At 38.0% G+C, this 21,590-nt stretch overlaps 1 protein-coding gene across 1 annotated transcript in view; it reads right to left on the minus strand.

Annotated features, from left to right (window-relative positions):
• Window positions 1-21,590, minus strand: part of SLC15A5 (solute carrier family 15 member 5) — a 95,057-nt gene that overhangs the window by 15,444 nt on the left and 58,023 nt on the right. The window contains 1 exon segment of the mRNA XM_040233901.1: window positions 19,132-19,260. Coding sequence (XP_040089835.1) covers window positions 19,132-19,260 — 129 coding nt within the window.

Consider the following 21,590-nt stretch of genomic DNA (forward strand, 5'->3'; position numbering starts at 1 on the left):
ATTGAAGATTCTGCTCCTAAATAACTAGCTGGTCAAAGAGGAAATGAAATTTACAATCACAATGTATTTAGAAAATAAAAAAAAATGAGAAAATTGCATTTACAAAGTAAGGCATACAGATTTAAATCCTATTAAGAGACATTTAAAGGCACACTGTTTTCACTTTTAGAGTAAGAATAAGCATACATGAATTAAACACTGAACATGAAAATCAGAAAATAAATAAAACAAATCTAAGGAAAGTAGGAGGAAGGAAATAGAATAAAAAGTCAATATCTTAAAGTATATTAAACAGTTCTAAGAGCTGATTCATTGCAGGAAAATGTAACAACAACAACAAAAAACTTGACAAATCCAATCAAAATATACAACAAAAGAATCAGACGATATAACAATGTTAAGTTATGAGTATGCTAAGTTAATGTCAAAAAATGTTCTGGAAACAGGATGATTATCTAGGAAAACGTTATTTGCTAAAATAGAACCTAGAAGAAATGAAAAATCTTAATGGCAAGAAATAGCAGGGAAAGAAACATTGCAAAGAATGATCCTCAAAGACACATGAGGTCTGAAAGCACCTTTTCATTTTCATGGAAGAAGTGAGTCTTTCCTCCAGATCTTAAAGAGCAAAAGATCATCAAGTATTGATGCTACTGAGGATTGTTTATCCCATGTAGTTAAAATGATTTAATATTGAAAAGTCTATTAATTAAATATACTGTAATGTCAGGAGCAGTAAGAAAAATCAAAAGGTGATCTCAAGAACTGCTTAAGAAGCATTCAATAAAATTTAGCCTGCTTCATTTAAATCTTAGAGAACAAGAATCAGAAATGTTCTTATGATAACATCCTTTAAGATTCTCTTTATAAACCTATAAATATGCTTAATAGAAAATTAAGACGAATTCCTATTAAGGTCATGAGAAAGATAAAATATGACTGTATTCTGGTATTAACATTGCACTGAAATTCTGCGTCCTGATGAGGATGCAAAGCAGAGGAGTTAATATTGAAAATAAGGATGAAAATTATATTTATCTTAAGATTAGAGAACTTAGCTGTAAACTTAAAAGGATCAACTAAAATGCCCTCATAAATTTACTAAGAAAGTTTAAGAAGTTAGATGCAAGATGAAGACATTAACATTAATAATCTTCCTATATAATAGTGATTATCTCAGTGAGTTGTAATGAATCAGTTCATAACAGCAAAAAGAAAAAGAGCATAAAATGCCAACAATAACTCTAAGAAATGTTCAGGATATATGCAAAGAAAAAATCGTACTAAACTGAATTTTTGAACACTAATAAATTAAAAATGTTACACACTTAGATGGAACACTAACTATTGTAAAAACTTTCCCCACTAAAATTTGCTATTGACTTCTACTTATTTTTTTAAATAACAGGATTTGGGTAAAACTAATAAAATGCCTTCAAAATTCATATGGAGGTATAAACCATAGGGAATATAATTTTTACATTTATTATATTTTTATAAATGAATCACCACAAGAAGTATGATTAGTAATACCTGATATGCACTGCATTCATGCATGCTTAAGTTGCTCAGTTGTGTCCAAATCTTTGCAATCCCATGGACTGTAGCCTGTCAGGCTCCTCTGTTCATGGGATTTTTCAGGCAAGAATATTGGAGTGGGTTGCCATTTCCTCCTTTAGGGGATCTTCCTGACCCAGGGATCGAACCTGCATCTCCTATGTCTCCTGAATTTGCAGGCAGATTCTTTACCCATTGAGTCACTGGATGCATTATATATCATAAAACTGTATAATTAAAAATAGAATGATACTAAGCTAAACTCAAGAGGCATCAGAAAGGAACAAGACAGAAAGACATCTTTGAAACAATGCTAAGACCACCTGAGAACTAAGTCTATATTAAAGTACACATCACTAACTGGTTTCATTTCACTTATCCTATAGCTGCGGAATATTTTTGGTTTAACTAAATTTTCTCAAAATATATCAAATTATGTTGTGAAACTTGTTTATTTGAATCAAAGAAGTGTTATCTTCACTTAATACAAAAATTAAGTCCACATGAATAAGTCTGTTCTACTAGAATTCCGTAGGGCTTCCCTGGTAGCTCAGTGGTAAAGAATCTGCCTGCAATGCAGGAAACCCAGGTTGGGTTCACGTCCCCTGGAGTAAGAAATGGGAACCAGCTCCACTATTCTTGCCTGGAAAATCCCATGGACAGAGGAGCCTGGCGGGCTACAGTCCATGGGGTTGCAAAGAGTTGGACACGACTGGAGTGACTGAGCATGCAAAATTCCATAACCATAGATAAATGTGATGAAGTTAATCACAATGAAAAAGTTGATAGATTTGATTATTAATATATATCAACAAAATACATGTAAAACACTCATCTATAAAATTAAATGTTTAGTTAAAACTGGGAAAATATTAGCAATAAATGGCAATGATATAATAATATCCCTAAAGTTTAAAGAACATGGAAAGCAAAAAAAAAAAAAAAAAAAACAGATAAACTAAAAGAAAAATGGGCAAAGAATATGATATGTCATTTTATGACAGAAAAAGCAATGTTCATCACATTAAAATTTTCAATTTCCTGTTCTTAAAAATACAAATTAAAGTAACAATGGAATATAATTTTTTGCTAATCAGATTGATGAAGATTAAAATAGTAATATGCTCAGGGCTGAAATTAATACATTGAGACAAGTATTATCCTACCATACTGGTGGCATAATTGATTAGCCTTTTAGAAAACAATTTGGCTTTACTTCTCAAGAGTCTTTAAAATATTTAACTTCATTGAAAGAGCAATCACATTTCCAAGATTCTATTCTAAGGGGACAATCCTTATCTGATGTACTTTAAGATTATATAAAATATGCACACGTTAGTAATATTTATTAGCATTAGAAAATGGGAAAAATCTAAACATTCCTTAAGAAGGAAAAGGCAAATTAATATATATTATACATGTATATGATATATATTAAAATTAAATCAATATATATCCCCATCCACGCAATAAAATGTATCAAGTAATTGTTACAAGTAAGCTTTCCTTTTTTCTTTCAGAGAAGAATTTCAAATGACATGGGACTATCTCTCAATATTTTTAAGGAAAGAACAAAAGGTAGGTACTTGATACAAATTTGTGTATTGAGCTTTCAGCAGGATTAATTCAGGTATTAATTTTGTTTAAAATAAATACCCATAGGGCTTCCCTGGTGGCTCAGTGGTAAAGAATTTGCCTGCCAATTCAAGAGAAATGGGTTTGATCCCTAATCCAGGAAGATCCCACATGCTGCGGAGTAATTAAGCCTGTGTGCCTCAACTATTGAGCCTGTGCTCTAGAGCATGGGAACCACAACTACTGAGCCCATGGGCCACAGCTTTTTCTCCATTCCTTTATACTTTGAATTTATTTCATCATATATGGCAGAATAATAATATTTTAAAACATATATGGACACCTTTATGGGAGACAAATATTTTTAAACCACTTCATCAAACATACTTTTGAGGATATTTGACTTCTAAAAATTATTTCTGATTTATTATAAAAGACCAAAAATGGCTGGTTTTCCACTACAATCAACTCTTTTTCAGCAGTCAAAGTCTGGATGACAGCCTCGATATTGTAAGTTGCAAGTTATGTGCTATTTATGAACCTATCCTAAGATTTTATTTTGGAAATTATAATACCCCAAGTGACAATAACCAGTCGAGTCTGAACCCTTCAGTGACATTTCACTATATTCTGTATTGAAATCCTAGATTTACCCAATGCCTCAGGTATACATGACATTATTTTAAGTGCTAAAATATACTGGGTGTTTTCTTAAATTTTATTTATTTTTTAATTGGTGGAAAATAGCTTTACAATTTTGTGTTGGTTTCTGCAGTACAACACACACTATATATAATATATATATATATATATATATATATAAAATGACAAGCATATTGTTTTTGATTCCAGGCATATTTCAATTATGACAAGCATATTGTTTTTTATTTAAGGCAGATTTCAACTATCTCCTTTTGGAGGAAGAGGTAGTATTTTCTCTTTTTACTAACATTTCATTCTGAATGTTATGGAGCTGTGAAAATATTTAAAATTTTTTATTGAAGTATAGTTGATTTACAATATTGTGTTTATTACCTATGTACAGCAAAGTGATTCAATTGTACATATATATATTCACTGTTTTTAAAATATTCTTTGTCATTATGATTTATTATAGGATATTGAACATAGTTCTCTGTGCCATACAACAGGACTTGCTACTTACCCATTCCACATATAAAAGCCTACATCTGCTAACCCCAATCTCCCACTCTATCCCTCTCCTAAGCCTTCTCCTCCTTGGCAACTGAAGTCTGTTCTCTATGTCTGTGATTCTGTTTCTGTTTCACAGATTCATTTGTGTCATATTTCAGATTCCACATAAGTGATATTCAGTTCAGTTCAGTTCAGTCGCTCAGTCGTGTCCGACTCTTTGCGACCCCAGGAATCGCAGCACGCCAGGCCTCCCTGTCCATCACCAACTCCCGGAGTTCACTCAGACTCACATCCATCGAGTCAGTGATGCCATCCAGCCATCTCATCCTCGGTCATCCCTTTCTCCTCCTGCCCTGAATCCCTCCCAGCATCAGAGTCTTTTCCAATGAGTCAACTCTTCTCATGAGGTGGCCAAAGTACTGGAGTTTCAGCTTTAGCATCATTCCTTCCAAAGAAATCAAAGGGCTGATCTCCTTCAAAACAGACCGGTTGGATCTCCTATATTATATGGCATTTATCTTTCTTTCTGACTTACTTCACTTAGTATGATAATCTCTATCATCATACTATGTTCCAATGTTCCAAATGGCATTATTTCATTCTTTTTTATGACTAAGTAATATTTCATTCTATCACACACAGATGTTCAGTAATTATTGCCAGCTTCCCTGGTGCCTCAGATGGTAAGAATCCACCTGCAATGCAGGAGACCTGGGTTCAATACTTGGGTCAGGAAGATCCCCTCGAGAAGGGAACGGCATGGGAACCCACTCCAATATTCTTGCCTGGAGAATTCCATGGACAGAGGAACCTGGTGGGCTACAGTCCATGTGGTCACAAAGAGTCAGACATGACTGAGTGACTCACACACACAATATTTCATTGTGTGTGTATATATATACCACATCTTCTTTATCCATTCATCTGTCAATGAACATTTAGGTTGTTTCCATGTCTTGGCTATTGTGAACAGTGCTGCTATGGACATAGGGGCGCATCTATCTTTTTGAATTACAGTTTTGTCTGGGTATGTATCCAGGAGTGGGATCGCTGGATCATGTGGCAATTTTATTTTTAGTTTTCTGAGAAACCTCCACACTGTTTTCCATAGTGGCTGCACCAACCAACGTTCCCATCAACAGTGCAGGAGGGTTCCCTTTTCTCTACCCTGCCTCCAGCATTTATTATTTGTGGACCTTTTAATGATGGCCATTCTGACTGGTGTGAGGTGGTACTTCATGGTAGTTTTGATTTGCATCTCTCTAATAATTAGCAGTGCTGAGCATCTTTTCAAGTAACTATTGGCCATCTGTATATCTTCTTTGGAGAAATGTCTGTTTAGATCTCCTGCCCAGTTTTGGATAGGGTTGTTTATTTTGTTGTTGTTGAGTTGTATGAGCTGTTTGTATATTTTGGAAATTAAGCCCTTGTCCATCATATCATTTGCAAATATCTTCTCCCATTCTGTAGGTTGTATTTTCATTTTGTTTAGGGTTTCCTCTGGGTGTGCAAAAGCTTGTAAGTTTGATTAGGTCCTATTTGTTTATTTTTATCTTTATTTAAAAGTCAAAAGATCAGAAGCTCAGTCCTGGGTGTTCATTGGAAGGACTGATGTTGAAGCTGAAGCTCCAATACTTTGGCCACCTGATTGCGAAGAGCTGACTCATTTGAAAAGACCCTGTTGCTGGGAAAGATTGAGGGCAGGAGGAGAAGGGGACGACAGAGGATGAGATGGCTGAATGGCATCACCAACTTGATGGACATGGGTTTGGGTAGATTCTGGGAGTTGGTGATAGACAGGGAGGCCTGGTGTGCTGTGATTCATGGGAGCGCAAAGAGTTGGACACAACTGAGCAACTGAACTGAACTGAACTGAAAAGTCAAAAACCTTAAAATGTGCCTTTTGAAATTTTTCAAGGACTTCAGTTTGGCACAGGGAGCAATTATTGCCTTCAAACTTTGTTAGATTTTTTAAAGTTATTTTATAATGGGAATGGTTTAACAAACATCCAAAATGGTTGAGGCAAAACTGAAATGGGTTTTACACCTTACTTTATTTTAGGCACATCTATCACTTCACTGTCTGCTTCTGGCTTTGGAGCCAAGAAGTAGGCAATTAAAAAGATGTAACCATCATTCTCCAGGGTGTATGTGCTTCTGCATCTCGAGAAATAAACCCTATGCAGTAAAAAGAGCTTTCCAATCAGGAATCCACCACTATAGGATTTGGGCAACTTGTATAGCTTTCTGAGCTCATTTCCTTCTTATCCGTGATGGAGCTACAAATACCTACCCCCAAAGAATTGTTGTGAAGATTTAATGAAATAATATCCTTGTGAAATGCATGTAGCAAGGTCTGCATATAACTGACACTTAATAAATGTTAATTTCTTTCCTTCCTCCTTTCAGTAACCTGATTTAAATGCTTCATTTGAGATTCATAGCTCTCCTACCTGAGTTAATTTTTAAAACACATTAATTTTCATGATACCTGAAGGAAATAATATCTAACAACTATATTCTAACTTTAGCTTTTCTACCACTTTTTTCATATTTATCTAATAACTACTCAAGTTATTATTACCCTCAATTTACAGACAAGGAAACAGAGGCACAAAGAGTCTGAACTGTTTGCCTAAAGTCATGTAAAGGAGATAGAATAAGTATTTGTTGAATGAAGGGGTGGTTGGAGTTTGGTCCTGAATCTACACATGCTCAATACTTCTTTCTCATAACAATGTCTGCATGGAGACTTAAATTTGCATTTCTACTTCTTGGGAATTGTGGATAAAAATGAAATCAGCTTGCTGTTTCCAGGAAGGGATACAGTGTCTTTCAAAACTGTAGAGAAATCTCTATGCATTGTTCACTTGAACTGCAGGAGAACGGACCTGGGTACTATCTGGGATAACAAGCTTTCTTAGAAGGGTGAGTTCATTCTTTTGAAGAGCATTGGGAGGTAAAAACCCATCAAGATAGTGTGTTCTCATGATGATTTCAATGAATTATCATGGAAATGAGTTTTAGAAGAGAGGTAATGCTTTGTGATAATAGCCCGATAATGCCATTAGCAATGAACTGTAATTGTAATAGCATTAGTCAAATGAATATATCTGATATTAATTTGAGTGTCAAATATTTCTATAAGATTCTTCTTGTTAATTAAACATCAGCCTTGGTATTATTAATTCAGTATCTAGCCAGTACTTGCACATAGTAGGAACCTAATATGTTTTTGTGGACTGATTTAATAAATCCATCTCTAAGTGGAGCTATTTCAAAGAGTGAAATATTGAATTTAAATAACATCATGGCTATAGCAGGAACTGATTTTTGTCCCAAATCTGCCTGCTTGTACAGTCTGTTCACTCATTTGCAGCTTCAATTAGCTAATGGTGCAGACATTAATTTCAGAATTTGAGAAGAAAGCTGTCTCACTTTTTTGCATATTTATAAGAAAATAGCCTATAAGATTTACCCCCAGAGTCCTTAAAGTCATGAATAGAGTTTGTGCCTTTCTCCCTGTGTCTTGTGATCTTTAGACCATTTTAAAATCTACTGGACAGTCTCATGATTGCCTTGAGCACCTGAATATTACTGGGTAGAATCATGCTTTAGGTGGTTTGAAATCGCCCTTCATGATCACCAGTGTCAACTACGCCTTCAACACTACCGCCCGTCTTAACACTTTTCTTCTTTTTATTTATTTATTTTTGGCTGTGCTGGGTCTTCTTTGACGCACACAGGCTTTCTCTAGTTGTAGTGCATGGGCTTCTCATTGTGGTGGTGTCTCTTGTTGCAGAGCACAGGTTCTAGGCACATGGGCTCAGTGATTGTGGTGCATGGACTTAGATGCCCTGCGGCATGTGGAATCTGTCCGGACCAGGGACTGAACCTGTGTCCCCTGCATTGGTGGGCAGCTTCTTAACCATTGGACCACCAGGGAAGTCCAACACTTCTCTTCTAAATCATCTTTTTAGCTCTCAAAATAACATTCTCCTATCTCCCATTCTTCTTATTCTTCATTCTTATCCTGTTTCCTTTTTGCTCTCATGAATGGTTTGCTGCCTACTTTATGAAGAAAGTTGGGACCCTTGAAAGGAAGACTCCAGTATATTTCTATCATCTGCTTGCACCTACACACCCACTCTTCTTTCTTCTGTTTCAGTAGAGGAAAGAAATATCCACCCTCTGATAAGAAGTCAATCTCCCTTTCTTTCGTGTATCTTTTTTTTTCTTTTGCTCACATATATTTCTTTCTTTTTAAAAAACTTTTTATTTTTTATTGGAGTATAGCCCATTGATAACGTTCTGATAATTTCAGGTGCACAACAAAGTGACTCAGCCGTACGCATATGTGTATCCATTCTCCCCCATTCTCTTGCATTTTTAATTTCTCCACTTGTACCAGATAGTTTCATCAGTTAAACATGCTCAAGTATCTTTTAAAATAAAAAAAAAAAATCTTGAACTCACCTCTCAGTTTTCCAGATAAAACACAGGACCCATAGTTAAATCTGATTTTGAGAACAACCTTGAAATATTTTTTTAGAAGGAGCATGTCCTGAATATTGCACTGGTAACTTTATAAAGTATAATTTATGCAAAGTACATCCATATTATTGCACGGGATATATTTATTCTAAAAAAAAATTTAGTTTACTTGAAATTCAGTTGTAACTGGGTGTCTTGTATTTTTATCTGCTAAAGTTACACATGTGCAAATCTACCCACAGCTTCCTCCAGCCACCACTTTATTTTTTAAATATTCAGAGAAAGTTCTTCAAAAGAGACACAGATGTATAGAACAGTCTTTTGGACTCTGTGGGAGAGGGAGAGGGTGGGATGATTTGGGGGAATGGCGTGGAAACGTATAATATCATATAAGAAACAAATCACCAGTCCAGGTTCAATACAGGATCCTTGGGGCTGGTGCCCTGGGATGACCTGGAGGGGTGTACGGGGAGGGAGGTGGGAGGGGGGTTCAGGATGGGGAACATGTGTACACCCGTGGTGGATTCATGTTGATGTATGGCAGAACCAATAAATATTGTAAAGTAAAAAAAGAAAAAAAAGAGTTGTTTTAAATGTGATGCCTCTATTTCCTCACTTAGTAGCTATCTTTGATCCTGTTCCAATCTGGTTTTCTTTCCCTTTTCACTGCTGAAATGACTCTTGTTACAGTTATTAAGGATCATAATGTTGCAAATCTAAGGATACTTTCCATTCTTCATTCTATTACTTGATCTCACAGTAGCATTTTTTTATACATAAACATATATTGTTTATATAAAATACATATATGGGAAAGGACTGCTCATTATCAAATGATGTTAATGACTATTTTGTTGCTGTTAAATAGAAATGTGTTCTATACAGATATTTAATATCTGGCTTCATTTACTTCATCATATTTAATCATCATATTTAATATCTGACTTCATTTACTTCATCACTGAGCAGCATTTCTGAAACTAAAAGACTGATGAATTTTCTGAGTTTTATACTTTCTATTTCTTCTTTTTTTGACCATTCCTTACATCACTTGTTTGAGCTATTTCACCCTCTGAGCATCTTTAGAATTTTCTTTTTCATTTCTTACTGATCCTTGTTTTTTGTTAGACATTTTATTTTGTATTGTAGTATAGCCGATTATCAATGTGGTGATAGTTTCAGATCTCACAGTAGCATTTAACACAATTCACCATTTCCTATTTTCAGTGAACACACAGCACGCAAACACACGTGCCTGCACATACACATCCATGCATGAAAGCATATATTCCCCCTACCTGTCTGGCTGTCCTCTTCCTTCTCTAGGCGGCCATTTCTCCTCCACCCCACCTCGAATATCTAGGTCCTTCTCTCCTTTTCTTCTCATTCTTAATACTCACACTAGATAATTTTGTTCACTTCCTTGGATTCAAATGCTATTTTTGTGCCACAGATTGTCATATTTATGTATCTAACCCAGATCCTTTTTCTGAGCTCCCGGTATTTCCCTTTGGATGTCTCGTAGATAGGTCAAACTTAATGTGTTAAAGGTGATAAGTTTTTCAACCTATCTGTCTTCTAATGTTCTCCATTTGGTAAATAGAATCTTTGCCCACCCAGTTATCTTTTGGCAGAATCTGGACTACTTCCTTGACCCCACTTCTACATGCTACCACCTCCTAACTCAAAACCATCACTACCTTACCTCTAAAATCAAGCTCACATTCATCCATTTCTCTCCATCTGCCTACTTTGTCACTAGTTCATCATTATAGACTTGCCTGAGTTTTACTTCAGTTGAACTCATCCTGCTTCTCCCAAGCCATTCTTCTTTCCTTTTCAAATTACACTGCATCCACAGTGATCTTAAAACACAAAGAGATGTGACTTTCTTAGTGCCTTTATACATTCTTATTGCATATAGATTTTTTAAAATCAGAGGGAAACTGTTTTACAATGTTGTGTTGGTTTCTGCTGTACAACAACGTGAATCAGTGATAAGTATACATAGAGCCCCTCCCTCTTAAGCCTCCCTCCCACCCACCCCATCCCATCCCTGTAGGTCATCACAGAGCACTGAGCTGAGCTCCCTGTGCTGTACATCAGCTTCCCACTATCTGTTTTACACATGGTAGTGTATATATGTCAATGCTATACTCTCAATTGGTCCCACCCTATCCTTCCCCCACTGTGTTCACAAGACCATTTTCTATGTCTCTATCTGTTTCTATGTGTCTCTATTCCTGCCCTATAAATAGGTTCATCAATACCATTTTCCTAGATTCCATATATATTCCATACAGCTTTTTAAAAAATATCTGTAAGCCAAAGTTCCTGCATGATTTTACTCCTACTTTCTTGACCTGACTTCACGTGATTCTCCCTGAATATTTTCAGGCTACTGATCTTCTCTGAGTTCCTCTGATGCACCAGGTGACTCCTTACTTCTAGGCTTTGATATATGCCTGCCTCCCTGGTGGCTCAGTGGTAAAGTATACACCAGTGCAAGAGATGTGGCTGAGATCCCTTGGAGAAAGATGTGGCTACCCACTCCAGTACTTTTGCTTGGAGAATTCCATGGACAGAGGAGCTTGGCAGGCTATTGTCCATGGGGTCAAAAGGAGTTGGACATGACTGAGCAACTAACACTTTTACTTGTTATATATTCCCTCTACCAGAAATTCTTCACCCTTATGCTTACCAGGGCAAATACCATTCATCTTTCTAGAGTCAACTTCAACACTGCAGGCAGGAACACAGATGTGTGTCTAACTCTATCTAGATGTGTAAGTTTGCCTTGCAAAGGGTGTACCACTAATGACATGGGTCCAAGAGGGCCAAGAAAAATCTCAGAACATAGCTTTATTTCATCTCATCCCAATCCAGTCCTAGAATTGAAGCTGACTAGGACACCTGTGCTCTGCATTTATGGAACATATTCCTGAAGAATTATAAAAGCGTCAAACTGGAACATCATATCCATGATAATCCTAGCCTACTTGGAAGATGTTGAGATCCCATTCAAATTACAATAAAAACCACCCCAACAACACAAATCATTATTTTTGTGTGTGCTTTTACTGATTTGGTGCTTTATATCTATTTCCTCTGGTCGTCCAAGATATCTTGGAAGTTGTTAGTGACACCATTTAGAGAAGGAGAAATTGAGACTCAGAAAAATTAAGTAATGTGCAGTCAGGGTTGCAAAATCCTTTCCTCTGTCCCTTTAGGTTCTTCTGGCTGGTCTAAGAATGAAACCGACCTGAGACAGATTGACAGGAGAAAATAAAATTGAATCTTGTACTTACAAGGACCCCCCAACACATGACAGGTTCAAAGAGAGAAAGATACAATGAGGTATATATGCCATTATGATGTAAGAAATGGGGTAGGGACCTGGAGCTTCCAAGAAAGGAGGGTCATTCATAGGATGATAAGAAAGACAGCAGATGTTTGATAACTAGATGTCTGCCCTGCCATATAGAGAAATATAATAACATAATAGTGTAAGAACCTTGTGGCTTCCTAGGTGGCTCAGTGGTAAAGAACCTGCCTGCCATTGTGGGAGATGTGGGTTTGATCCCTGGGTCAGAAAGATCCCCTGGAGAAGGGAATGGTTACCCATGCCAGTATTTTTGCCTAGAGAATCCCATGGACAGAGAAATCTGGTGGGCTGAAGTCTGCTGCTGCTAAGTCACGTCAGTCGTGTCTGACTCTGTGCAATCCCATAGACGGCAGCCCACCAGGCTCCGCCGTCCCTGGCATTCTCCAGGCAAGAACACTGGAGTCTAGAGGGTTGCAAAAAGTTGACACAACTGACCGACTGAGCACATAGGCCTAGATAAATATAGACCTTTGGTAATTAGATGTTTGCCCTGCCATCTTAGATAAAGTGTATCTCTGATGAAAACTTTTTTCCTGGGGAAAACTTTCCAATTTAAATCTTTTCAAGGAAGCTAAGGGAGAGGCAGTAGAGTCCCCACTGCCTTTCACTCAAAATAATCCACATGCCAAAGGAACTCATCTTGGGAAGACCTGTTCTGAACCCCTAGAGCTAAAAACTTCACAGCTTATTAAGGGCAGAGTTGAGTTTGAACTCAAGTGCTCTGACTCCAAATTCTGCCCTTTCTACCTCTCATGAGCCAGCAGCACTGGATACTTGCTGTCCATGTTGGAAAGGTATTTTGAGTTTTGACCTGATACTGTTGTGAAAACGTAAGGTCTCAGGGCAACGCCAAGGGTCTCTGTGGAGCCAAACATTGAGGATATAGAATAAATTGTTTCTGGGACATATAATCCCATTGGATGAGGGGGTCTCTGCACCTGATTCTGACTGAGGAAGAAGAGCAGGGTTGCTCATGGAGCACTGGGGGGCTACCATATCATCCATGGGAATGAGGGCCCTAAACTACTTGACAATCAAATGTAGAATATGGCCCGGCTTCCCAGGTGGCGCTAGTGGTAAAGAATCCGCCTGCCAATGCAGGAGATGCAAGGGGCACAGGTTCGATCCCTGGGTCAGGAAGATCCCCTGAGAAGGAAATGACAGCCCACTCCAGCATTCTTCCCTAGAAAATCTGAGGCACAGAGGAGCCTGGCAGGCAACAGTTGGACACGACTTTGCGACTGAATAACAACAACATAGGTGAATTCCTGGGTAGCGAGCCACTTTCCCCCTCTGGGTCTGTCATTTCAAAACCCATACGAAGTTGGACCTTAGGCACTGACCTGAGTTTGAAGAAACCCATCTCCAAGAAAATAGGCGTGGACCTGTGAAATCCAGCTGAATAGCTTTCCAGAAGCATAAATATTTTCTTCTTTCAAGTTTACTGCAACCGCAAATTCCCATTTCAAGAACAACCCAGTGATTCATGCCGACAAGGCTGTCAGTGGTCTCAATCATCAGAGATATTTAAATGAGAATTTTAAAAGATCACAGTTTTATTTTAAAATGGCTCTTGATGGGCGTTAAACTGCTATCTTCTCTGTCCCTTTGCTGAACCCTGAAGAGGAAGGACTAACAGGGACAGGAAGATGTATACCTTGACCTCTTGATTCTGCCCAATTATCCTTTTTTTCTCTGAGACATTCTGCTTTGGATCTTTCAATCACCTCCACGTCCGTAACTAAGATGTCACTTTTCACTGAATTCCCATTTTGTTATTTTTGTCAGAAAGTAAGCTTGTGCTCACGCATGTGAGAAAATTGATCTGGTTGCTAATGGCACAGAGTCGAAATAAGCAGTTTGACTGACTTCTTCACTCCCTTTTTATTAGCATTGCTACTTTTAGATAAACTATTCCTGAAATGATTAGTGTAGGAGGATGGGTTTAGTCTTGTATCTTCTCCTTTAAGGCACTTAGAGTTAGAGATCCCAGAAGCATCAGTTTTCTCACTTGTACTGAAAATGTCACTCTAACAGCTATCTGTCTGCACCGTCAAGTTTTGAGAAATCTTTTGAATTTACCGCATTCACACCATTCTCCATCATGGTGCTAAAAATGACTAATGCAGCTTGGAGACTGTGATAACTGATCATCTTTTCCAATCATACGCTAACACTCACACACACACACTCACATACACACATGCTCTGCTGACATGAATCCTTAAAGATTTAAAATATCCTATATGCTAAATGGAATGTGGAGGCTTGTGGGATGCTTAAACATAGAGCTATAGAGTTCTTTTTCATGATGCTCAGTTCTGTCAAAGAAATTGGTCTGGCTGTTTGATTAAACAGACTGATCTTCTTTCTAACTGAATGGACCACTGTAGCTTTATTCTATATTTAAAATAATCTCTAACATTAAAATGCTCAAATATATTATTTAACTGTATCTTCTCATCTCTGAGAACAGTGAACTGCAGCGTTTCCTTTTTTTAAGCATTCTTAACGAGATGGTGTCCTACCTGAAATCATGCAGATAGTCTAAGGATCACTCTCTTTTAGAGGCCCTAATTAGTCACCATAAGCCAGTTTAGGGTCACTAAAATCAAATCATCTAAATGAACTTCATTGCCTTTCTTGCTGAATGCTAATCTGATGGCTAAAGTGACTGTCACAAACTCAGATATATCTACTCCCAGGAAAAACTATTTGACAAAAGTCTCCTGTGATGTCATTTTGGGAATGATGGAGAGTCGTGTGGGCTCAATGATAGTAACTAGGTGAAGAGGCGGCTGATTATATCCAAAAAGAGAGGATTAGTTGGTTACCATTAACTTACAATGAGGTCTCTAGGAATTTTCCACAAGGCTCTGCTTTTGGTCCTGTCCAATTCAACAATTTTATCAATTGCCTGAAAGAAGTCTAGAAACTTGCTTACTAAATTTGCCAGTGAGACAAAGCTGGTAAAGAAGTAAAGACCAGTAATTTACCAGATGACAGAATCAAGTTTTTAAACAGTCTGTTATTTAGAATGATGGGCTGACATTTATTAAGGATAAGAGATAAAGTCCTGCATTTAATTAGACAACGAAATTGTGATAAGATTATTGGAACTGAACTGAGAGAAACTGCTAAAAATAAAAAAAGAAGCCTCAAGTTTTAACTGAACATAGGTGTGATGTAACTACTGAAAAAGTAACTACAATCTCTGCTGGCATTCTATAAAAAATGCCGAGAAAGAGAGATTGAGAAGGTGGATAAAAGTAACATATTTATCTTGGATGTACCCGTTTTGGGCCTTGTGATTGAGTCTGGAAGCCATATTTTAAGAACAATACTGGCAAATTCTTATCTATCCATCAAGATAGAGGGGTTTTGATAATGAAAAATCAGGGAATCATGTACTATGAAAAAAATTGGAGTGGTTTGTCTATACATTAGAAGGGCGTCAAAATAGCTATCTTTATTGAATACTTATTGTGCATATTAACTACTTAATCCTCTAAGCAACATAATGAATTATTTATTGTTGCTATTGACATGAAAACTGAAGACACACAGCTAGACTACCTGGATTGGAATCTGTAGAGTTTGACTATAGAACCTACTCTTTTAACATTGTACATTATTGCCCCAAATATTTATTGAATGTTTTGAAGAGTTGCTATGTGGACAGAAAAAGTAGGTTTATTCTGGGAAATATATTTACCAACAGTTGGGTTACTTCTCAAAGTAGAGAACATTTCCTGAGTACTAGAAAAAGATTGTGCATCTTCTAGTTTTTGGTACAGTGTTAGATTAGATGACCTCAACAGTGACACCCAATTGCAAGATTCTAGATGCTTTTGAACTCTGGTATTGGAGAAGGCTCTTGAGAGTCCCTTGGACTGAAAGGAGATCCAAACAGTCCATTCTGAAGATCAACCCTGGGATTTCTTTGGAAGGAATGATGCTAAAGCTGAAACTCCAGTCCTTTGGCAATCTCATGCGAAGAGTTGACTTATTGGAAAAGACTCTGATGCTGGGAGGGATTGGGGGCAGGAGGAGAAGGGGACAACACAGGACGAGATGGCTGGATGGCATCACGGACTCGATGGATGTGAGTCTGAGTGAACTCCGGGAGATGGTGATGGACAGGGAGGCCTGGCATGCTACGATCCATGGGGTCGCAAAGAGTTGGACACGACTGAGCGACTGAACTGAACTGAACTGAACTGATTAGGATATGACTTGATGTAACACAGTATTAATATGAGCAGAAAAACATTTTAAAGAAGTAAATTAAATCAATTAGCAGTAATTTAAATGATGTTCTTTTCAATATAAGTTTAGAGACTGCTCCTCCCCTCTGCCTCACATTGCATGATGCTAAGATGTACTCACTGTGTGTTCTTGGTAGACCTCCTTTAATGGGCACCAAGCTCTGCCAAAACTATATAAACTTTTGGGCTTTCATGGTGACTCAGTGGTAGAGAATCAGCCTGCCACTGCAGGAAACGTGGTTCCACCCATGATCCGGGAAGATGTCACATGCTGTAGCGCACCTAAGCCCATGTGCCACAACTATTGAGTCTGAGCTCTAGAGCCAGGAGGCCACAACTACTGAGCCCATGTACTGCAGCTACCCTAGAGCCCATGCTCTGCAAGGAGCGAAGCCACCGCAGTGAGAAGCTTGCCCACTGCAACTAGACAGTAGATGCTGTGTCAACTTTATAAAATTGTTGTAATAGACCCAGTGATGTTATACAGCAGATCCTACCATACTGTGCAGATTCTCAGTAAAAATAGATTTTCAGTAAAATATATTTGCAAGAACAGTTGTGTGTAATAAGGAAATTGTCTAGCCTTTCTTCCTGGTTCCTGGGAAGTAAACTCTAAAATGTCTGAATTTCCCAAGTGACTGAAGTGTCTTTGTTATTCATGGTTGGCTCATTAAGCCCCACCTGATGGTTTTTCCTAATGGCATGACTCAGAATGGGAGCTGGCAAGCCTGGAAGACCAACCATAGGGTTAGAGGGTTGGCAGTTTGAGCCACAGAGTGGGTATCAGCCCAGTCTCTGGGGAGAGAAGATAGGCTGGAGACTGAGTTCAACTACATGGCCAATGGTTCAGTCAATCCTGCCCACATGAGATGGAAGTGTTGGTCGCTCAGTCGTGTCCAGCTCTTTGTGAACCCAAGGACTGTAGCCCGCCAAGCTCCTCTGTCCATGGGACTCTCTAGGCAAGAGTACTGGAGTGGTAGCCATTCTCTTCTCCAGGGCGTCTTCTGGACCCAGGGATCCAACCTGGGTCTTCCTGCATTGCAGGCAGATTCTTTACAGTCTGAGACACCCGGGAAGCCCGTACCTCAATAAAAACTCTGCGTACTGAAGCTCAGGCAAGCTCTCCTGGGTGACAGTGCTCTGTGTATTGTCACACTGATGTGCCATTTGGGTACCACATCTCTGAGGATGAAACAAGCTTTGTTTCTGGAACCCTCCTAGACCTTGTTTCATGCATCTCTGCCTTTATCTCATTCCGGTTTGTACTTTTTTGCTATAATAAAGCTGTAATCACAAGTATTGTGCTTCCTAGCAAATTATCAGTTCTGAGGGGGAGTCTGTGGGGAATCTCCACATTTAGAGCCAGCTTGTCAAGAGATGTTTAGGTAGAGGTATTGGTAAGATTTTTCCAAGCTATCTTATAAAATCTTAATACCAGTGTTCTAGGCTTTGTTTACATTTAAAGACTCCGATCATCAGAGATGTCAACAAATTCTGTTGTTCATGCTTAGTTATGACAGTTTGAATGTGAGCTCTTAAGAACTGGAACCATGTCTCACATAATTCCATGTATTAATAACGTAGAGCCTGGCACATGGTAATTACTCATTACATACTTTGGCTTAACTTTCTCAGTTAACTAAGAACAGGGTTTGATCTTAACAATCAAAGACTGTAGATATGTTCCTTGAACTCTACTATACCTATCATTTAATTTATTACTCAATTTTATTGCTTCCCTACAGCCCTGGAAATTTTGTGAGAATCTGGAAGTTAATTTTTCTTGGCATGGTATCTCTAGTACCTAATATGGTATCTGGAACAGAGTGGATCCTCATAAATATTTTTTGAATGGATACCTAGTGTTAAAAGGAGTTTCTCTTTCATAGAATTCATTTTTTCCATAGTTGGAAGGTAGGTAAATTAAATTTATTTGTAAAGAATATGAATATTTGTTTACAATTTTTAAATGTATTGTATTTTTGAAAGGAGAGAACAATAAGCCTTCAGTATTTTCCATAAAATAAGCACAAGCAAATTTAATAAATTTTAAGCTGTATTAACATCTCAGAACAAATAAAGGAGAAAGTCTGTAGATTTAAAATACAGCCAAAGACATTTTGTCATGACAGCTAATTTTTAATGTTATTCTGTTTGATTTTTCTACCAGTCCATGTAAGAGTAGTACTTTTTATGTAACATGTGACTTTTTCAGATTGGTTGTTTCTTCTGACCAAAATATCTATTGGGAAATTTTTCCAATTCAACTCACAATTTCTCTTTGGTTGCAGACTATATTTCTGGATAAAGGATCATCCAGATACCCCCATCCTCCTATATTTACACAGGACTTACCTTTTCTGAGGGTTATGTATGACCCATTATTGAATACAGCCCTGTTGAAAAACCTAATAAGAATATAATGACCAGTTTGCGTTAAAGTACAATAAAGAAAGACAGCAGAGAGAGTCTCATGAGAAGTGACATTCTGTAATTACCTCCTCCTATCAAAAGAAAAACAATTCCCAGAAATTAATGAATACAGCAAGAGTCTATTTCCTATCTTAATTCTATCTTAATTGCAAAAGTGGATCAATTAAAAAAAAAGACTACGCTGGCAAAGTCTCTCTTAAGGTTTTGTCTCTCAATTCTCTAGTCATCAAATCAATATATATATATAAGCAAACCATTTTTTACCTTCTGAGATGAGGTAGACCAACTCCAACAGCAGTGCCCCCATGAAACAAGCAAATCCATTGATCAATGTCAAGCAATTCATAAAGGTTCCTCTGATGGTACTTGGAACAAATCTGTATATTACAGAGACTGAGAAGACAAAAGTTCAGAATTGTTCCTTTTTTAAACTTTTTATTTTATATTAGAGTATAGCCAATTAGCAGTGTTATGATAGCTTTAGATGAATAGCAAAGGGACTCAGCCATACATATACATGCATCCATTCTCCCCTAAATTCCCCTCCCACCCAGACTGCCACATAACCTTGGGCCAAGTTCCCTATGCTAATCAGGTCCTTGTTGTTTATCTATTTTAAATACAGGAGTGTGTATATATTGATCCCAAACTCCCTAACTAACTCTTCCCTCCATTCTTCCTCCCAGCAACCATAAGTTCATAGAAAATTCTCTCTAAAGTAAAAGTATAGATACTCTTCAAATCGGTATTGATCATACCTCCAAGAGTTTACTGATGCAGGTAAAATTTCTGTTGGGCCTTGTTAACATTGGGCTTCCCTTGTGGCTCAGCTGGTAAAGAATCCACCTGCAATGCAGGAGACCTGGGTTTGATCCCTGGGTTGGGAAGATCCCTTGGAGAAGGGAAAGGCTACCCACTCTAGTATTCTGGCCTGGAGAATTGCATGGACTGTATAGTCCATGGATTGCAAAGAGTCAGACATGACTGAGAGACTTTCACTTCACTTTTGTTAACATAAGTAAGATATATTATGATGTTAAAAAATGCTTGCTCCTTGGAAGAAAAGTTATGACAAACCTAGACAGTGAATTAAAAAGCAGAGACATTACTTTGCTGACAAAGGTCTGTAGAGTCAAAGCTATGGTTTTTCCGGTAGTCATGTATGGATGTGAGAGTTGGACCATAAAGAAAGCTGAGTGCCAAAGAACTGATGCTTTTGAATTGTGGTGTTGGAGAGACTCTTGAAAGTCCCCTGGACTGCAAGGAGATCCAATCAGTCAATCCTAAAGGAAAACAGTCCTGAATATTCACTGGAAGGACTGATGCTGAAGCTGAAACTCCCAAACTTTGGCCACCTGATGCGAAGAACTGACTAACCCTGATGCTGGGAAAGACTGAGGGCAGGAGGAGAAGGGGACGACAGAGGACGAGATGGTTGGATGGCATCACCGACTCGGTGGATAGGAGTTTGAGCAAACTCCAGGAGTTGGTGATGGACAGGGAAGCCTGGAGTGCTGCAGTCCATGGTGTCACAGAGTCAGACAGGACTGAGCGACTGAACTGAGCTGATACGATGTTACAGTTTACAGATATCTACAAGGAATAAAATGTGGCAAAATACACTCCTATATAGCCCTAAGGAAAATTTAACTGCTAGGTGGTTGAGAGTCCCAAAATATTCACCCAAGTTATATGTCAATTTGAATATTTCTTATGGATTTTGGATTGAGCTAAGGCTTGTATTGGAGAGTATCATGTATGCATGCTAAGTTGCTTCAGTTGTATTCGACCCTTTGTGACCTCATGGACTGAATTCCGCCAGGCTCCTCTGTCCACGGGATTCTCCAAATAAGAATACTGGAGTGGGTTCCTGTGCCTGCCTCTAGAGGATCTTCCTGACCCAGGGATTGATCCATCCTGTGCCTCTTCAATCTCCTGCATTGGCAGGTGGATTCTTTACCACTAGCACCACCTGGGAAGACTTGTAAGAGATAGTATCATGATTATATCAGTAAGTTCTAAGATTCTGTTGTCTATATACATCATTAGATCCCCCATGGAAAACTCAGTCTATCATAGAAAACTAGCATGGCAATGAACAGTGTGAGCTCTAACTTAGATAAGCTTATGATAAAGTCCTGGGTCAGATGTTTATTACCTCTGTGATTTTAGGTTGTTGTTTAGTCACTAAGTCATGTCCAACTCTTTGCAACCCTATGGACTGTAGCCCGCCAGGCTCCTCTGTCCACGGGATTCTCCAGGTAAGAATACTGGAGTGGGTTGCCATTTCCTTCTCCAGGGGATCTTTTCAACCCAGGGATTGAACCCATGTCTCCTAGGTAGGCAGATTCTATACTTAAACTTCTCAAGCCTCAGCCTTCTTCTCTATGAAATAGTAGTAAGATCATTCATTTTGCACTTTTTTGAGGTGTATGACTGTTACTTGCTATGATGTATACAAGAACTGAATAAGGTTAGCCATTTGTAACAATATTAATTTTACCAAATCAAATATCCCCTATTTGTACAAGGCACCATGCAAATCCTTTTATATGCATTACAAAATTTGTTTTTTGGCTGCACCTCATGGTTTGCGGGATCCTAGTTCCCCAACCAGGGATTGAACCCAGATCCTCATCAGTGAAAGTGTGGATTCTAAACCACTGGACTGCCAGGGAATTCCCTTTTATTTATTTTTATATGCATTTAAATATCCCAATTAA

The sequence above is a fragment of the Oryx dammah genome, unplaced genomic scaffold, assembly GCF_014754425.2.
Source record: "Oryx dammah isolate SB20612 unplaced genomic scaffold, SCBI_Odam_1.1 HiC_scaffold_29, whole genome shotgun sequence".
NCBI lineage: Eukaryota > Metazoa > Chordata > Mammalia > Artiodactyla > Bovidae > Oryx > Oryx dammah.